The 19,663-nt window shown below is 51.1% G+C and overlaps 1 protein-coding gene across 2 annotated transcripts in view; it reads left to right on the top strand.

Moving 5' to 3' along the window:
- RASSF5 (Ras association domain family member 5) overlaps positions 1–19,663 on the top strand; it is a 64,938-nt gene that overhangs the window by 12,625 nt on the left and 32,650 nt on the right. For both annotated transcript variants that reach the window (XM_064593920.1, XM_054507921.2), the window contains exon 2: positions 11,493–11,614. In XM_064593920.1, coding sequence (XP_064449990.1) covers positions 11,493–11,614 — 122 coding nt within the window. The remainder of the gene's footprint in view (positions 1–11,492; positions 11,615–19,663) is intronic.

Here is a 19,663-nt window from a genome sequence, read left to right as displayed (position 1 = left end):
CATACACCTGTGTGCGCATTCATGTCTGCACATCCGTCTAAACCTCCTCTGCTGCGCTGCAGGGCTTCTTGCAAGCTTATTTAGCTGTTCTTCTCCTCGGGGTCTGTGGGACACTACCAAAAATATACCCGAGGCTAGCGAGAGGCTAGACCACCCTTTGCCCCTTCTCAGAGATGGTGTCTGCTTTAAAAACAATAAAACAGGGGCGCCTGGGTGGCTCACTTGGTTAAGTGTGCAACTCTTGGTTTCAGTTCAGGTCATGATCTCAGGGTCGTGAGATGGAGCCCCATGTTGGGCTCCACGCACAGAGCGGAGTCCGCTTGAGAGTCTCTCCCTCGCCCGCTGCCCCTCTCCCTGCTCGTGAGTTCGCACTCTCTCTCTCTAAAATAAATCTTTGAAAAAAATAAAAACAGCTGGGGCACCTGGGTGGCTCAGATGGTTAAGCGTCTGCCTTCGGCTCAGGTCAGGATCCCAAGGTCCTGGGATCGAGTCCTGCGTTGGGCTCCCTGCTCAGTGGGGAGCCTGCTTCTCCCTCTCCCTCTGCTGCTCCCCCTGCTTGTGCTCTCTCACTCTGTCAAATAAATAAATAAAATCTTTAAAAATAAATAATAAATAAAAACAGTAAAACAGAAGCAAAACAAAAAACAAACCAAAAAACCCCCCTTAAGCTCTTCATTCCATATCTGTCCCTCACTACTAGAAATCATATCCTTTCTTTATCAGCTATCCAGACTCCTCCTGGTGTCTTCTCAGGGGCCCGGCGATGGGCAGAGAGGAACCTGAGCCCCTGGGGGTGGGAGACCCCACCTGCTTTGTCTCTCTTACACCCAGAGCAAAGTGACACATGCCTGGGGGGGCAGAGGCCCCTCCTGAGCAGGCCTGAAGCCGAGAGGGTATCTGGAAGCTCCACGCTGGCTTTGGATACCATGGGCTTGTTACTGTTTGTAAAGCTCCCTTAAACCCAACTGCCTACAGTGTTTTAAAAAAAACTTTTTTTTTTCTTTTCTTAAGGTGCTCTGGCAATAGAATTTATTTTTTTTCCAGGACGTATCTATACTGGAAAAAAATATACGTGATGTATTTTTTTCTTTCATCCACTTGTTCCTATTACAGAAAGTGTTTGGATATAACATGCTGTCCTTTAGAATAGTGGTTCACTTAGAAGCCCCTCAAAAATTACATGTTGAATGAATGCATGCACACATGAAAAACTGACTAATAACTAGGTTTATGTGGAAAGACAGGGGCATAACTGTGAAAAGGTTTAATATTCTCTCTGTGGCTTTCTGAGCACATGTGTCCCAATGGATGCACATGCTCTCATCGCCCCTGTTAAAAAATGGTGTCATATCTTTGCATGTCTATCTGTCCGGCCATACCCTAAATTCAACTTGAACTTCTTTGGATATGGTGTCAGGTGGTCCAGCTGACAAACCTATAGACCCTTGCACACAGAGGATGAGATCCATTTGGCTTTCCCACCCTGGGCCCCCACCTGAAATCATTTACTTTAACATTTCCCCCAAAATGTATTGCCTCTTACTATTATTGTCCAGGGGTGGGCGGGACTCTCAGAGATGCTCTGTGATATCACGCTGAGGGCCTGCAGACTCGCCCGCTTCTCTTTTCTATATCCACATCTCCTCCCGGCTACCACTCTCACCAAGAAATCGCTGCATGAAGCCACAGTGCAGCAGAACAACTCATACATACCCTTGGGGCGCAGCTCTTTAAGATGCTGGAAGCGTTACTGGGAAACACAGTGCCTGTGGAAATATGATATGAAAAAAATTTCAGCCAACCAAAAGATTAATTAGAGTAAATGAAAAATAGTTTCGCTGTCATAAAAAGACTGAATCGATTTAAAAGTAGAATGAACTGTAGATGACTGTGGGAATTATAGGGCGTCAATGTTATAAACATAGGAAGTGTAAATAATATAGTAAATAGGGCGTCAATGTTATAAACATAGGAAGTGTAAATAATATAGTAAATAGGGCGTCAATGTTATAAACATAGGAAGTGTAAATAATATAGTAAAAACCAGGGAGTGGGGGCCGAAGAGCCAGAGGGAGCGTTCTGGAATAGTCCCAGCAGAGAGCCAGTTAATTCAGCTAAGGTTGAAGCATGCGTTGTTAAAAATGGCTCAACCCTATTAAGTGTGTTTATATTTTTAAACATATATACGTGTACGCACAGGACAGGGGGCAAATATGCTTCAGGATGCAGCACCCCCAAAGACTGATGGGGTGTGAAACAGACCACGTGGGAAAGGTGTGCCGTGGCCAGGACCCGCCCCCTGCCTCACAGGGCCTAGGGAGGGCACCGTCTGATCACTTCCTGCATCATCTGTCTGAACTTGTGAACTGTCCTGCCCTCCTTCCCGCACCTGCCCCTCCCCAAATACCCCCAGCCCACACCCCCAGCCTGGCTTTGCCACAGCGTCTTCCTTTTGTGGGAGCTTTTGGCCTCGGGATGTGGGGTTGTGTTGGAGATAGATGATTAATGGGCCTGCCTGAGAGGCACACCCACCCACCCCACCCATACGGGGCAGAATGGTGCCTCTGCAGGTCAGCCTGGGCACCCAGGGTCTGCACCCAGTGTCTGCCAGGCCGGCAGGGGATGAGTCAGGGGAGAAGACAGGCTCTGGCAGAAACAACTGGTACATGAGGCCTAGCAACCAAGGTCCCAGAAAGAATCTTAAAATCGGCTTTAGTCCCTGAGCAACAGGGCAGGACCCTTTGCCCTTCCCTTCAGTACGAAAGTGTCACTCAAAAGCGCACGTCCAACCCCAGCCAGGCCTGCCACACGCCAAACCTATCCGGTCACTTTGGGAGAGGGTGGAGACCAGGACCTTGGGGTGGCCTTGTGTCCTCAGTTCAACCGAGGCATCCCAGCATCACCCCACCTCTGGAGCTCTCTCTCTCTTCAGCAGGCCTGACCTGGGGGAGCCTGCTTCCCGTAAAACCCGCCCACCCCAGCCCTCTGTTTTACATGGGAACTGAATGTCTGATCCAGGCTGGAACATGTTCAGGCCCATCTCCTCTTGGCTCTTCCCACAGAGATGGCAGCCTCCATGCGCCCAGCTGCCCACCTTCCCTGTCTGCGGGAGGGACCTGCCCACAGCCTCTGACCTGGGATGTGGGTCTGGCTTCCAGGTCGCTCCCCTACCACTACATCGGTCCTTCCTGCTGGCTTCCTGGCTTGCCTTCTGGCACATTCCGTGGGCTGTGTGTTGTGTGTGTGTGTGTGTTGGATTGGGGTTGTGCAGTGGAGGTGGGGAGCCGTTGTGTGTCTCCAGACTGTCCATGCTAGGGCGGGGCGTGCTGAGTACCCTCAGGGGTGGCCTGTCTCCTGAAACAAGAAACTACAGTATATGGTCTCAGCAGGGCTGGGGTTTGAGGGCCTTCCTGGAAACACAGAGATGCAGATGTCCTGAGCTGGCTGCCTGACCCACGAGCGGGGAGTTTCCATGCCCTTGCTCCACCCTGACTAGGAGTTTAGCCAGGAGTATGAAAAACGTATAGATGGTGTTGATGTTGGCAACTGCTGCAGACCGCCAAGCTTGACAAATCACAGTCTACCTTCCCATCCTCCAATACAACCCTCACCCCCCACCATGTCCCTGCCTTCCTCCTCTGGGCCCATCAACAGCAGGGCAGGAGGGAGGTTGGAGCAGGTAGGAGGAACTCTCTGGAAAGTTGCATGGTTCTTCTCACTGTAACACATTGGGAGAGGGCCCCAAAGCAGAGAGGTTTTTCGGCCAGCATCGCACACGGAGGCAGGGCACCCAGACTCAGGAATCCCACTGTGTGGAAGATGACAGCTTTATCGAGCACCTACTATGTGCCAGGCAGTGTTGGATGCTTTACCTACATTCTCTCTCTCTTTTTTTTTTAAGATTTTATTTATGTATTTGAGAGAGAGAGAGAAAGCATGAGACGGGGGAGGGTCAGAGGGAGAAGCAGGCTCCCTGTTGAGCCGGGAGCCCGATGTGGGACTCGATCCTGGGACTCCAGGATCATGACCTGAGCCGAAGGCTGTCTCCCAACCAACTGAGCCACCCAGGCTCCCCTACCTACATTCTCTTTAATTTTGACAACAACTCTGCTGGCTAGGAAGATATGACTATTTCCATTTTGCAGATGAAGACATTGAGGCTAAATAAATTCTCTATTTTACTGAGGTTAGGTAAATTGTCCAGGCATCTCACGCTCCATTAGAAGCAGAGTTTGGGTTCAAACCCGGATCTGTGGGACTCTGGAGGCCAGATTCTGCCCATTCCCCAGCTCCTGATGAAGGGCTCCATCCCCTGCACCTCTTCTCAAAGACCTCTTGCATGGCCGGCAGCGTGCTTCAGGGCACCTCATGGTCTAAGGATTTCTGATTTACTACTGCTGAGTGGGTACACTTTGGTACCTCTGTAAGGCAGCTGGTGTTGGGAGCCTGGGGTCCATCCTGCTTGCTTTCCTGCCATGCTCATCTCTCGAGGTGTTGATGCCGTTGGCTCTGTTGTGGTGTAACGGGGAGCAGAGGTTCAGAGGCTGGGCCTCTTTGAGTGGGGGAGGCCGAGAGCCCACTGTTTGTGGAGCTTGACCGTGGCTGATGAGCTAGCCTCTCTGGTAAAGCCGCCCCGGGATCTCAGCGCAAGAACGGCTAGCTATTGCCCAAATAGGTCAGCATCTCCCAGATGTGGCATCCCAGAGATAAAGGGGTCACGTTTGGCGAGTCCGGCCAGAGCAGGCAGACAGGATGGGTGGGGTCCGGAGCTCCCAGGCTAAGTGGCTGGGCAGGGCTAGGACTGGAACTGTGAACGGACACTTCCCAGGACGAGGTGGAGACCTCAGGGAGGGATGCTGTGGCCATGACCTGCTGGGGCAGAGGGAAAAAGCACTCGCTACTCAAGTCCCTTTGACTCACACTATTTTCTGGGCTTGGATCACCCTACCCCCCAGCCCCGATGAAGCCCACCCTGGCCTCAAGCAGTGCAGGATAGGGGGGCCAGGACCAAATGAAGGGGACGGCTCTGAGGAACAGTTTCCCAGAAAACAGGGCTAGCGAGAAGCAGCCAGGTGTGGTGGGTTTTCACATCAGCTGTGCCGCTGACTCACTGTGAGGCCCTCAGTGGGTCTTTTCACCCTTCCAAGTCTTGGTATCCTCATCCCTAAACTTGGAGTAGACTGAAGGATCTGGAAACCTATGTCCACACGAAACCCTGCAGGTGGACGACATTTATAGCAGACTTATAACTTCCAAAACCTGGAAGTAACCAAGATGTCCTTCAGGAGGTGCAAATGGACAGAGAAGCTGTGGTCCAGCCACACGATGGAATGTTATTCAGCACTCAGTGAGCTGTCAAGCCATGAAAAGACAGGGAGGAACTTCAAATGCATGTTACTAAGTGAAAGAAGCCGATCCAAAAAGGCTACATATTGTATAGTTCCAACTAGATGACATTCTGGAAAAGGCAAAGCTATGGAAGCAGTAAAAAGATCAGTGGTTTCCAGGGGTGAGGGGGTGGGAGGGATGAACAGGTGGAGCACAGAGGATTTTTAGGGCAATAAAACTACTCTGTATGATAATATAATTGTGGATACATATCGTTACACACTTGTCCAAACTCATCGGATATACACCACCCACACTGAACCCTAAGGTAAACCAGGGCTCTGGATAATGATATACCAGTGTAGGTTCATCAGTTGTAACAAATGTGTCACTCTGCTGGGGGATGCTGATGGTTTTGACGAGGGGGGTGGCAGGAAGTACACAGAAAGTCTCTGTATACTTGTGCTCAGTTTTGCTTCAAATCTAAAACTGCTCTAAAAAATAAAATCTATTTTTAAAAATAGGGAAAGCAACGTGTCCCATAGGCATAGTATTGATTTTGTGAAATCACACACACACACACGTGTATAAGTAGCATATAAAGGCTCCTGATGTTATTGCAGTGTGGGTATGTGATTTTTCTTTGTTCTTTTTCATGGCATTTTTTCCCATTAGCAAAGAATATAGGCTCACTGTAAAAACCTAGCAACTATGCAGAAAGGTAAAACACTTGAAATCCCATCCCTCCGAGCAAGGATGTCAGAGCCAGGAAGCTCTCTGAACAATGTGTTTAGACATGTGTATATTTTTATATAGTTAGGACCATAGAACAAAATCATTTTTTTTTCCAATGATATATTTGTGGACATTTTCCCAAGTTGACCAGTATCAATCTACATCCTCTTTATATAATGGCTAAGTTGTATTTATTTTTAAAAATATCATTAACTCTAGCTGGCCCCCTGTAGGTGGATATGGGGTATTTCTAGCAGTTTGTTGTCATGAACAACCATGGCATGAACAGTTTAGTGAAGAGATATTTAGATACAAATAAATACACACTCAGGATGAATTACTGTATGAAATTCGTATCATCGATGTAAAGACTTTCTCATTTACCCACATTCTCTTTAATACTGGACAGTGTCAACTTGGTTAACAATTTTCTTTTCTGAAACCCGAGCAAGATTTTAGAAGTTCAATTTTGGAGGGGTCTGGGGAGGAAGGAAGGGAAGGGAGCCGTCCAGGGGGGGACAGCAGCGCCTTTCCGACGTCGGGAAGGTGGCCCCGCACCAGACTGGCTCTGTGTCCACCTGGCGCCTTACTTATGCGGGGATCTGAGCCGGGGTCTCCCTTGCTGGAGAACAGGGGTTCAGCGGAGGTCTGAGGATGCCTGGGGACCTTTGGCATCAGGACTCAGTGGAGGTCTGGAGGAAGGTCAGAGGGCCCGGACAGGATATGCACAGATAGGCTTCTGGAATGAGGATGCCTGATGCTGTGGCCGCTGGTGAGACCCACCTTGGGTTTTGGTCAGTTGATAAGAATAGTTAGTATAGATTGAACTCTTTATATTCTAAGTATCTCATTCCGTTCTCATGGCAGCCCTGCGAGGCAGATACCTCTTTCACCTCCACTTCACAGAGAGGAAACTGAGGCACAGGGGACACTAGCCTGGAATCGGATCGGCACTCACACTCTGGCCTCTCCACTTTGGCAAAAGGCAGAGCACCCCTCCTTACTCTGGTCACTTACCCAGTTCATACCAAACCCCTTCTGAATGTTTAGTAGTGTCTGGTCCTCTCAAACACTGAGGAGGGCCCAGCGCAAGGCTGGAGACTTGGGGGGCAGGGTCGCTGAGGGTCCATTAACCCGTGGGCCCTTTGCAAGAGGGCCTGAGGTCTGAGGGGAAATCTTGGGGTGACACGGAGAGGGGCGCTCCTGGCCAGGGCAACAGACAGGCGTGAGGCTGCAGGGTGATGGGGGGTGGGGCTGCAGGTGCGCGAGCAGGCCTGTGGCCAGGGCAGACGGGTGCAGTGGTATTGGAGGGATCTGGGCCGTGTCGGAGCGGCCACAGCTGGTCCAGCCCAGAGGCTTGTGTGGAGAGATTCCCAGTGCAAGAGTGGGGGTCCCTTGAAATGTCCTGAGAAGGGATCCCTGATACTGAGGACTGTCCCCACTGACTTGCTCTGGAGGACCAGGACAACGCTGACTTCTGCTTTTTATGTTAACTTATGTTAACACTGCATTTTCCAGTGCCCTTTTGTTTTTGTTTTGCTTTTGTTTGTACTGTCTCAGAACAAAATTATTTTAAAACTAAGACCCACTTGTGTGTTGCTTTGAAATGACTAGCCGGAGGCAGGTTGGTGAGACTGCAGATCACCCACCAGGAGCTGAGTGGGGTGAGGCGTCTGCCTGGCGGGGCAGGGCTGGGGCTGGGAGTGGAACGCTGACCGAGGGCTCCCTCTGCAGTGCTCTGCTTCAAGAACCCCACTGAATCCTCATGGTAGCCCTGTGAGCTGGCTCGTTCCCCTTTTAGAGTTGAGGAGATTAACGCTCAGGGTCTTGCATGCAACTCTGGGCTGAAAGGGCCTGACGTTTCCGTATCAGACTCACAGCCTTCCAAACCCAAATAAATCTCTGTTTTAAGCTATTAGTTCATGGTACGTTGTTACAACAGCTGGGAAACTAATGCAGTCTGGGTGCTGAGGGTGGGCCCTCGCAGCCCTCCATCCTGGCGCAGGGGTCGCTCCTTGGAGAAGGACCCCTCTTACGGTTTGTCCCCATCATTTCTCCTTACGGTTGGCTTCTCTGTTTCCATAGGCCCCTCTTCCAGGACCTGGAGGCACATTTATTTTCCCCAGAGCATCCCCTGGGAAGGGGGCCAGGGGTTAGAGCTGCAAGGGAAGGGTGGAAACCGGAAAGGATAATGATTCTATTTTATAGATGACAACACTAAGGTCAAGAAATGCCAGTTCTCCCTAAGATACTCCGATTAGAACCTAGGAATGTTGTTCCCTGGTCTTTGCTGCCTCTGGTTGGGGAGATCCTCATCCTATCTATCTTGTGGTGTCAGAGCTCCCTGCCCCCTCTTGGCCCCTGCGATGTGGGAATATGAGTCGCCTGGAATCTGGTCCATTCTTCAAGCTCCCCAGAGCCTCCCTCACCAAGAAAACTTCCCTGACTGCTGTGGCTGGCAGAGATCTCTGTCCCCTGAACAGGCAGGCTTCCTGGACCTGTTGGGCAGTGAGGCCCTGCTCTGTGCTGTCTTACTCGTTAGTTATCTTTTCACGCGTGTGTCCTGTCTGCCCAGGTAGCCTGACTTTCGCCAGAGGTCCTGTCTCATTCGTCCTCACCCTCAGGCGTGGGGAGGTCTGTGCGCAAGACATTGGAGTTGTTGCCAAAGATGGTGGTGCTGGCTGTTCAGGGAAGGCTGAGCCATTCCCGGGGGCCTATGTGGTCCTGTGCCACCCAGGGGCCCTCTCCCTTTCTGTGTCCAGATTGAGCACTAGCTGAAGGCTGCGGAGGACAATGGCTTGGCAGCACCTCAAGATGAACTCTCTTGAGGGAAAGATGGCCTGTGGGGGTTACCCACCAGGTCCCAGGGGAATGCTACCCTGCCTTTGGAATCTCCTGGAACTCTCCACAGGAGCACATCAGGCCTGCAGGCTACTGGCTGGGGCTGGTGGGGCTTGCTTCCTTGTTTGGAGAAGGGCATGGGGGCTCTGACTTCATCTCTGCTGGCCTGGGCTTAGCATTTCCAGGGGCCTGGAAGTATCAAGATGTGTTCTAGTGGTTTTGCTACAGTCTGTGATTACACAGTCTGGGGGAACAAAGTCATTGGCGCTCAAATGTGCTTTTTATAAAATCCCCAAATACTCTTCCTGGAGTCTTCTGTTCCCTAGCTCTGTCCAGCTCAGCGTTGGGACTGTAAAAAAAAAAAACAACACAACAACTTTCTGAGGTTTTGGTGCTGTTTTCAGGGGGCGTGTGTGTGTTTGTGTGTGTCAGAGAGAGCAGAGAGAGGGAGAGACAGACAGACGGAACATGAGAGAACTGGACGCACAGAGGGACATACAGAGCCTGGGTCAGCGGTACCAGGAGTTCAAAGAAGAGACTGGAAGACCTCCTCCTATCTCGAGATGCTGTCCCGTTTGTGAGTTGGCAGTAGCTCTTGCTTGCTGTAGTTTGGAGAGCTTCCAGTCCTTCCTTCTCTTCCTTGTTTCCCCTTCTCGGCATCCCTGGGGCATTGTTCGTCGCTCAGCACGCTGCCAATGCCATACAGGTGCGGCCCCAGAGTGGAGGCCCGAACAGTGCTCCCTGTGCGGCCTCTGGCCTCGGGACTGCCTTATCAAAGGCCCGGCATTTCTGGGCACTGCGAGCAAGGGACGCTTGGCCTGCGTATCCCCCTGTGCCGTTCACCCCACTCGGTGTGAAGCTGTCTTTGTGCCGGGCAGAGAGCTCCTACTGGGGGCTGGGGGCAGAAATGCATGTGGGCACTTGGGGGCATGGGGTGCCTACCTCAGACAATGGCTTCGCCAGTCCGTCCCCGGGTGAGGGGAAGGCTTCTATGGAGGAGAGTCAGGAAGGCCTACACAAGGGTGGGGTCTGAAGGAGGAGACGATGGTGGCCTTCGGGCAGGAGGCCGGAAAGCCGGAGAACTTCTAAATGCCATCCTAGAAGGGTGGCCGAGGGCTTCAGACCATTGAGTCAGATGGTTGTGGGGTTCTGGAACCTCTGTGCGTCCCCGCATTTGTGAGGGTGCTCCCCTGCAGACATTCGTGGCAAAACCTGTGTGAGGAATGTGGCCCAGGTGCTCACCTTTGGGGGTGCAAAGGAAGAGGGCAGCTGGGGAGAGTGGAGGTCTCCCTCCAAAACTCCCCCAGAAGAGTGGGAGAAGAGGAGACCCACCCCTGGCCCAAGATGGAGGGTCCTGTAGCAACTTTCAAAAGAAGAGTCCAAACGGGCTCGGTTTTTGGAGCTCATTGCAAGGAAGAAAAGGGGTGTCAGGAGCCTGAGCTCTTATCAGCCAAAAGCAGTCCCCAGGTTATCCAAACAAGTGTGGGCTGTCGTGTCCCTGGCCACAAACCCTGCCCACAGCAGCCCATCCCCACGCACCTGGCTGCACAGTCCGGAAGCCAGTCCTCTCGAGACACTCCGCACCCTGCCCAGTGGGTCTTCTGCCTCCAGGACAGGTGACCCAGCTGGCCCAGCAGCTCTCTGTGGGAACCCTACCTCAAACCGGAACGAACCCGAGCATTTCGCCTGCTCTAGGACTTGCACGGATTTCTTTCGCTGCCAACCTTCGCTTCACCCCCATCCTCCACAGCACACGCTTCCCTTGCCTGGCTGAGCTTCGCTGCGTCTTGTCCAAGAGGCCCTGCCACTGAGCTGTGTGTCATTGGGCAACCTCACTTACCCCTCTGAGCCCCGGTCTCCCCACCTCCAGAGTAGTTCCCGAGGCTCTTTTCAACCCTGGAGATTAAGTCCTGCCTCCACGGAAATGAACATTGTCTATAAAACGTATGCTTTCCCCTGGGGCACCTGATGTGGGATGTTGTCTAGAGGCCCTTTCAGCTGGCTTAGAGAAGCCACCTCCACATTTCTAGCTGGGGGAGGGTCAGAGACAGGAAACAGCCCTTCCGGTGGATGATAATGCCTCTGTCCCTGGAGGCACTTTTAATTTGTTAAGACCTGTTCTCCCCTGGAACCAGAAAGTTCCTCGTGCACCAGGCAGGGAAGCTATTACCTGTATTTTACAGGTTGGCAGAATGAGGCCCAGAAAAGTGAAGTCTTTCTCTAGGGATCCGTGACCCCTGGTGATTAATGTAAATTAATAGAAAGAGCACCAGCCTGAAGTCAGATGATCTGACCTTGAGAAAGTCCCTAAGGTCCCTAGACCCCAATTTCCTGTCTGTGAAGTGGCAATAATAATGATTACAAGGTCACACAAAATAATGGAGGTGAAAACAGTTTGCCAATGTGTAAACACGTGTTGTTAACTCTCACCATCCCTGGTGGCACCGAGCTGTTCTCCCACCCTCCACTTCTCTCCTGCACGTTCTTCCTTCCTGGAGCTAAACACAGTCTCCTGGGGTATTTCTCTGGCTGGAAGTGAACAGGATCCTACCTGACTCCTAACCCCCACAGTGGTTCTTTCCCTCCAGACTGTAAATTCACCTGCCACCCGGAGTGCCGTCACCTGATCCAGCTGGACTGCAGTCGACAGGAAGGCCCATCCCAGGACAGGCCCTCTCCAGAAAGCACCCTCACTCCGATCTTCAGCCAGGTAGGCAGCAGAGCTCAAGGACCAGGCTGGGAACGGCTTCTGCTGGTATCCTAGCCTCCACTTTCTTTGCTCGGGAGCTCTGGTCAGCAGGAGGAGGTATGAATATTCCACGCATGCTGGATGCTGGGGTCCCCTTCTGGCCAGACACACCTCTTTTCAAGGGAACGGGAAAATGGAACTGGAACAGTGACCCAGAGAAGTGTGTAGATATTCAGAAGTCCTCATTAGGTCTCACCAAACACAGGGCCTGCTTTGGCCTAGGGTTCCAAGCCAGAGGTGTGGGTATAGGTGAGGGCAGGAAGGAGAGAAGGCTCCCAAAGGTCCTTGGAAGCCTCATAGCCCTGGGGCAGTGGGGATGTTAGGGCTGAGGCTCCTCAAGCATATCATCCCGACTGCCAATCAGGCAGCCAAACAAGATTCAACTTCAGAAGGGCCAGGCAGATATTCTTTCCCTGTGATAAAGAACTAGAGAATTGATGCCCAAAGCAGCTTTGGTTCTGGGTTTTGCCAAGGCACTTGAACCAGGATGTGTCCAAACTTTGAGGTCGAGGATTTGGAATGGAGACAGGAGAACATTTTCTGATTCTTGCATTGAACAAGCATTTACTGAGTATCCCCTGGGTGCCGAGCACTGGGGAGAGTGGGGATCATAAATGATACATCACCGTTCTTATCCACAGAGAGCTTATATCCTGGCGGGGTGGGCAGAATACAACCAAATAGTATATACCGTGATGCATGTTGCAATAAAAGTATGAATCAAGTGTTTTGAGTACAGGAGGCAATTGGTTCTGTTGGGAGAAATCAGGGAAGACTTCCCAGAGGCGGTGACATTTGATCTGATCCTTAATGTATGAGTCCACGGTTGCTGGTCAAGGAAGTAAGGAGAGTCCCCAGATATCATTCATTTATTCATTTAGCAAATACGTTTTAAAGGTTGACCATGTGCCAGGACCAGGGATGCCAAGGACTTCGTGATGAAGGGAACAGACATGGCCCCTGGCCTCCCTGTGCTTGCAGCAGAGTAGGAGAATGAGACTTTTAAACAAATAAGCCTCGTATTTATGAGGAAAAAGCTCAGGGTGCTCAGGGTGCTGTGAGAGACAATCTAGGTGCTGAATGACTGGTTATTTTCTGAAGAGAATACCGGTGGCCCTGGGAAATCCCAAGCCGGCCCCAATGCCCACGACTAGCCATCCACAGTAGTCACCAGATTTGCCTATGGGTGTTAACAGCCTTCTTGTGATTCCCCTCACCCCTTTTTCTCCCACTAGGAAAGCATTGCTAGAAAGCAAATATCATGTATGGTTTTATAAGAATGAGATTGAATCGATCCTAAGATATATATTTAAAAAATTCTGTGCATCTTCCACATACTTTGGAATAGTAACTGTTTATAACATAGGCTGAATGTAAGCAGGCCTCTTGGGAGGGCCTTGCCCCACGAGGGGTGAGGAGGAAAGGGAGACAAATCTGACCTCCCAAACCCTAGTGGATGATGCAGAATTTCGCTGAAGGTTTGCCTTATAAGACGGAAGTCACAGAGCACACCATACAGGAACATTTCCTAAAATGTCGGCTTCTGGAGACATTTTTTGTAGTCACAACTGGGGTGATGCTACAGGCATTTGGTGGGGGGAGCCAGGGCTGCTGCTGAACGCTCTCCATGACACAGGACAGGCCCCCACAACAAAGAATTATCTGGCCCCAAATGTCAACAGTGCGGAGGTTGAGAAATCCTGCCCTGGAGCAGGTTAGCGGGGCGGGTGTGGTGGGCAGAAGGCCCCAGGGCAGGCCCTGGAGTTTGCTCTATACCTCATCTCCTCGGGATGTCAACAGCAAACAGGGGCTTCCAAGTCTGAGTACTTGGAAGCAGAGTGGCCCCTTTTCCTCTGTTGGGTAGAGGACTCAACCTCAGAACCCTCTGGCAAGCTGAATCAAGGCTGTATCCAGAGTAGACCCACCACTGAACTATAGAAGGAGCCATACAGAACCACATGGAAGGATCCAAGAGTCCTACATGGGTGCCGAACGGCCCCCAGCTGCGAATGGCCCGGAGTGGGGTTCGCTCCCTGCCGGCTGGGTCAGGCTGTTATGTTTGCCTTGGACAGGCCTGACTGCATGCTTCAGCACAACTAGGGCAGGACCTAGCCTTCTATCAATAAAACCTGGGCCCTGCTCCAGGCTCACTCCCCTTTTCTAAAAAGCTTGTTTGTGCTGATTTCCGCCTTGACTTGATTTTCAGTTAAATACCAGGATGGAGCTTTCTTTCACCTTGACACGGTCACCCGGGCTGAGCTAGCTTCATGAGCCAGTGCCATCTTCCTGGGGGGATTTGCTGTGACCCCGTCTGAGCTCAGCTAGTTTGGGGGGCATAAGGCTGCTGGGCGGTCTCAGCTTGGTGTCCTTTCTCCTCTTGACTCTTTTAGGAAAAGAAAAATCACTGATTTTCCTCCATCCAGAGGAGACCACTGTTCGTTAACATTTTCATATTTTCCTCCTGTACATCCATACATTTTTCAAAACATGGTTGAGATCACTCCGTAGATAAGTTTTTGGCCTCCACCTTTGAAAAGCAGTAATCCCAGGTTCTGGCTGTCTTCTCTCTGCCAAGCTGGAGGGAGGCACGGAGGGAGGGAGAGGGGGCAGAGATGCACTCAGAGCCCCCATGCGCAAACTCACAAGGCCGTGTGGGAGACACCCACAGAGAAACTGAGGAAGGGCAGCTGCCTGTGCTTTCTCCAGCACAGAACTGGTGCTTTTAGAGTCTTTCCTTGGAGATCTCTAAGGTCTGGGACATGTGACTTTTTCCTTAGGCACCTCGCAAAACTCCTTCACATGCACCCCAGATCCCTTCTTCATGTGAAACCTGATTCCTAGAGAACATTGTTGGCATTGGCTGAACACCACGATAAATGGCCAGCATAGCTGTAGTTCCTTTATGGGACACTTACATCCCAAAGACCTTACACTTCAGGTGGTCTTAAAGTTGCTCCTCTGGTGGAAAAAAACGAAGCAAAACAAAACAAAAACCCTCAGGGACTCCCCAGTGCCCTCACAATGGCCTGCGAGTTTGCCAGTTTGATCTATGCCTTTCATTGCCTTTGGGGAAGCGGCCCCCGGAGTGGAAGGTCTTGGCCCCAACTGTTGATTCTCACAACCCACGGCAGCCCAGGGGGGTCCTGGCAGCTCTGCCTTCTGTCTCGGTACATCGGATGTGCAGAGGACGAGCGAAATCGTAAGCACTCTTCCTTCCACTCAAAGCACTTACAGCCCGGGGTTAAGTCGGCTGGTGTCTGTCTGGCGAAGGTTCCTTCCCCCTTCCCCCTGCCCCCTTTCCCCTTCCCCCTGCCCCTTCAGGAGCGGGGCACCTGGAAGCCAGCCTCCCTGATCCTGGCTGCTTCTGGCCGCTCAGCCCGGCCCCTCCCTCAGCAGTTCCCAAACCTCACTCAGGTACTTTCCACACCTGGGAGCCTGGCCATACCCATGTTCCACCTGCGCTACTATTTACCTAACATTTCTCTTTAAATAGATTCATTTTATTAAACTTAAACGTGTATTAAAGGAAATTTTGAAAACCCTCGAATCACTGGTTTGATGTATGGAGGATTTTTTTATTCCGTTAATACTTAATTTTTTTTTTTTAAGATTTTATTTATTCATTTGAGACACAGAGATAGAGAGAGAGCATGAGCAGGGGAAGCGGCAGAGACAGAGGGAGAAGCAGGCTCCCCGCTGAGCCAGGAGCCCGATGTGGGGCTCAATCCCAGGATCCTGGGATCATAACCCTAGCCGAAGGCAGACACCCGACCATCTGAGCCACCCAGGCGCCCCAATACTTAATCTTTAAAATGAAAAGAACAGTGTGTTTCTAAGGACTGCCTCAGATTCCTTCCACATATATCTATTGAGCCAGGCACGGCTCTAAAATAGTTTCAGATGCCGTCAGCGGGAAATGCTGCGAACAGAGGCTAGTGTCTTAGGTCATCGGTGCTTCGATGACCAGGGCCCTGGGTCCAGCCGCTGCCTAAGGCTTGCTGTGAGCAGTGGAGAGAGACCAGGTAGCTGGGAAGAAAATTCCAGCCGTCCAAGCCAATGCTAAGGCACTCATCCAAAGGAGAGCTGGATCCGTATGTACGATAGGGAATAGTGCGAAGTGAGAACAAGTCCCCCCACGGTACTTACAGGACAAGCCTATCTGTATTTTGCGCATGTACGTACGTGTGTGTGTGTGTGTGTGTGTATTAGTGCAGAGCGAGGGCTTGGACGCCACCTGGCAAGTTACTGAAGAGATTTCACCTTGGGGATGGGTAGGAGTCCAAAGGGGTAGAGTTAGACAAGTTTCAGCTTTTGCTGTTTGCATCAGTGCTGTTTGAATAACTGATGCTCTCATATGTTTCCAGGGTAGAATTTTTTTTTTTTAAAGCAATAAATATTTTCTTAAAGAAAGCAAAGAGCTTCTCAGTGGTAGAAGAGCTAGGTTCTGATCCAGACTGTGTAGACAACGTACTGATTATGTGACCCAGGGCAAGCCTCCTGGTTCTCTGGGCCTTGGGTTTCTCCTCTGAGAAGTGGGTGGTGTGCTGGGTGGTCGCGAGGCTCCACAGGGAAGATGTGTGTGAGAGCGTGTGCAGACCAAGTCCTGCGTATCACCAGGTAGCAGGCCAGGGCTGTCTCTGCCGCCTCCAACGGCCTACTGGAGTGTTTATCCTGTCCTCCCCGGGATGAAAACCCGCAGCGGCTTCCCAAGGCCCCCGAGATCAATCCAAATCTGGACTAGCACAGAAATCCTTCATGATCTGGCTCTGCCACCTCTCCGAAATACTAGAAAGATGGGCTACGTCCTGGACATAAGACCAGGACACTTTGACTTTGTGGTTGGCAGGCCCTTTTTGCTCCAAGACTTACAGTTATGGATTGCTCCCCACTATATACAGAAAGACCAAGACCCTGTCCCCACGCACCAAAGGGACAGACAGGCGGCTTCCCAAGCTCCAGGGTGGGTCAGCCGCCCAGGGTGCTGGCTACTACATCTCTGACACCCCCCCCCCACACCCCCCACCCTCTGCTGTCACTCCGTAGCAGGGCCCCGGCTGGAATCACCTCCGTCAGCCCCTGCAGCTGCTGCGTGGTGGTGACTCAGCTGGCGTGGAGAGCCGAGTTTCCTGGCTCCTGGCCCCGTGCTCCCTCCCGCAGGCGCGCCACCGACTCTCTATACCCAGGTCTCTGCCTTTCCAGAACCCTGGCCACTCCTGCCCCAACCCTCGGCCCCAAGGCCCCGTGCTGCACCCAGAACTTCCACACGGGGGAGCCAGAAGCAAGCCGGGAGAGCCTGGGGGCGGGGTCTGTCCCTGCGCCGCTCCCTAACACACCCTATTGACGGACCCCTGCAGCCTTCTCCGCGGATTCGGGGTCGAGGTCTCAGAAATGCGCGACAAGGGTGTATCACCTTGGACTGTGACTGATAACAACAGTAGTTCACATCTGTTAAGGCACACCGTGTGTTCTACGTCTTTTATCAGTTATTGAAGGACAGGTACTGAAACGTCCAACAATACTTGTGAATTAGCCCATTTCTCCTTACTGTTCTATCTTGCTGAATTTTGAAGCTCCATTATTCAGTACATAAACATTTAGGATTATTATGGTCTCTTGATTAATTGACGTCTTATCATGATGAAATAACCTTCTTTATCCCTGGTAATATTCTTGGCTCTGAAATCTACTTTGTCTGATATTAATATAAGCCACTCCAGCTTTCTTTTGATTACTCCGAGCATGATATTTATTAATCTATCCTTTTACTTTTATGCTGTTTGTGTCTTTATATTTAAAACACATTTCCTGTAGGCAGCAAATAGTTGGATCTTGTTTATTTTAAAATCCAATTGGATAATCTCTGCCCTTTAATTGGGTTATTTAGATCATTTGCATTTCATGTGATTATTGGTATAATTAGATTTGAAGTCTATCATCTTTCTCTTTTTTTCTGTCTGTCCTTTCTGTTCTTTGTTCCTTCCCCCCCTCCCCCGTCTTATTTTGGATTAATTGAATGTATTTTATGATTGCATTTTATCTCATTTGTTGCCAGCCCACCCACATGTGCCAAAGGCAGGAGCCAGTCCCCAGCTGTCCTGCTCCATCCCGGCTGCATTTGAGACAGCCGCTCCACCTTCCACAGACTTCCTTCCACGCTCTAGAAGCCAGAAGTGCTGGCCAAGGCTGTCAGTGATGCATCTCCACTAGACAGCCACCTCTCACAGGAGCTGCCCCAAGGCGTCTCTGACCAGCTCAGGCCAACCCACGGAGCTTGTTTCCGATTGGGCAGAGCCGAAAGGCTTTCCAACGAGGAGGCACCTGAGAACCTGGATCTGAGGAGGGACAGAGCTCTAGAGCTTATTGCTTTCATAATCCTTAAGTACCCGAGACCTTTCCCGGTGTTCCTCACAACCCCACCCCCTACTGCTACCCGCGAAACAGTGGCTGCCTGACAAGTCCTCTGGATGGGCCAGGTCAGTCCTGAGTCTCTCTGAGGAAGAAGTGAGGTCTCTTCTATGTGTCATAGCGGGTGAGTTGATCGTGTCTCATGCCGGTGACCACACTGACCTGGCTAATGGGTCTTGCCTGGAGAGGGGCAGATGAGGGATGGGGATTGTTGGTCAGAAACATCTTTTGTGATTCTCTGGTCTGACGAGAGGGGGGCAATTAGAAGGTAGTCTCCCTGTGCCTGAGTCAGACCTGGCAGGAGCTCTTCAGGACCCGTGCCTCTTGGTCTGGGCTAATTTCACTGCATTCAGGGTTTTTAAGTGGAAGGGTCCTATCAAAGCTGTTAGCCTAGCAGCCAAGCAACAGAGGTGCTGGGTGGGCTAGAAGCCGCGAGAAAGTGAATCTCCTGCGAGTCTAACCTAAGTGTTGTGTAGCCACTCACCTTTTATGACAGGAAGTCGTCTGGGCAGAAATTGAGCTCTCGGCTCCGCGCAGCTGGTATAATGCCGTCAAAGGATGCTCTCGGGATGGAGAGTGGAATTCTTAAGATTCAAACCCCTTCCCCCCACACCCAGGGCATCTGGGAAAGGTTGCCTCTGGAAAGCATGGGGAAGGTGGGGGCGATCCGGTCGTGATTGGTGAATATGTGTCAGGAAGAGAGGAGGAGGACTTGGGGGTTCTGACAGGCAGAGAAAACAGCAAGACAAACCACAAGAGGGCAGGGCAGCTGCCGGGAACGTGAAACAAATTCCGTGCAGCTGAAGGAGGGAGGCTGTCTTGTGGCCGGAGGTGGGTATGAATGAACTGCTGGCTGGGCACGGGTTGGGAAGGGCCTTAAAGGGCCTCGAGGACCCGCTCTGGAGTTTGGAACATCACTGCAGGCACTGGGGAGTTGTTGGAGGAAGGACAACAATCGTCATGGAAAGCTGTCAGACACAGGGGTCTGGGTTTGAGATCAGATCCTACCGTTTACTTGCTCTGTGTCCTTGGGTAAATGAACCACTCTGAGCCTCAGTTTACTCATCTGCAAAATACCTCCTTGCACGGTTGTGCCGATCCAGTGAGATCGGGAAATGTATAAGAGCTTGGCAACTCTAATATAACTTCTTATTTCATGTTATTCTATTAGAGTGTGTGTGGTAAGAGGCAGAGACTACGTCTTATTCAGGCCTGAATTCAAACTCCTAGTCTGGTACTTGCCATGTAGAAGGTGCCCGGTAAATATTTCTTAAATGAAAGGCTGAAAGAATAAGCAACTAGAGTTGGACACATAGTAATGAGTAATAGTTATTCAATAATTATTAGTTGAAATTTGAATAGAAGGTTTTATGATAGAACAACCCTGATCAGATCTTAGTATAGAAGGGTGACTTTGGCCAACAAGGGGGCAGTGAGTTTGGAGAAGGCAGAGAAGGCAACAAAGGAAACTACTAGAAGGCTTTGCAAAAATCTACCTGCATGGCATTCGTTGAGCTAGGAAGTACTAATGGTGAAGGAGCAGGTGGAGGGGGAGACAGGGAATAGCAAGCTCAGTTTTGGACTGGTTGCCAGCGAGGCTGCAAA

The sequence above is a fragment of the Mirounga angustirostris genome, unplaced genomic scaffold (genome assembly GCF_029215605.1).
Source record: "Mirounga angustirostris isolate CCGP_5_RB_7025 unplaced genomic scaffold, mMirAng1.0.hap1 SCAF_6, whole genome shotgun sequence".
NCBI classification, from domain to species: domain Eukaryota; kingdom Metazoa; phylum Chordata; class Mammalia; order Carnivora; family Phocidae; genus Mirounga; species Mirounga angustirostris.
This window is presented reverse-complemented; position numbering and strand designations above follow the sequence as displayed.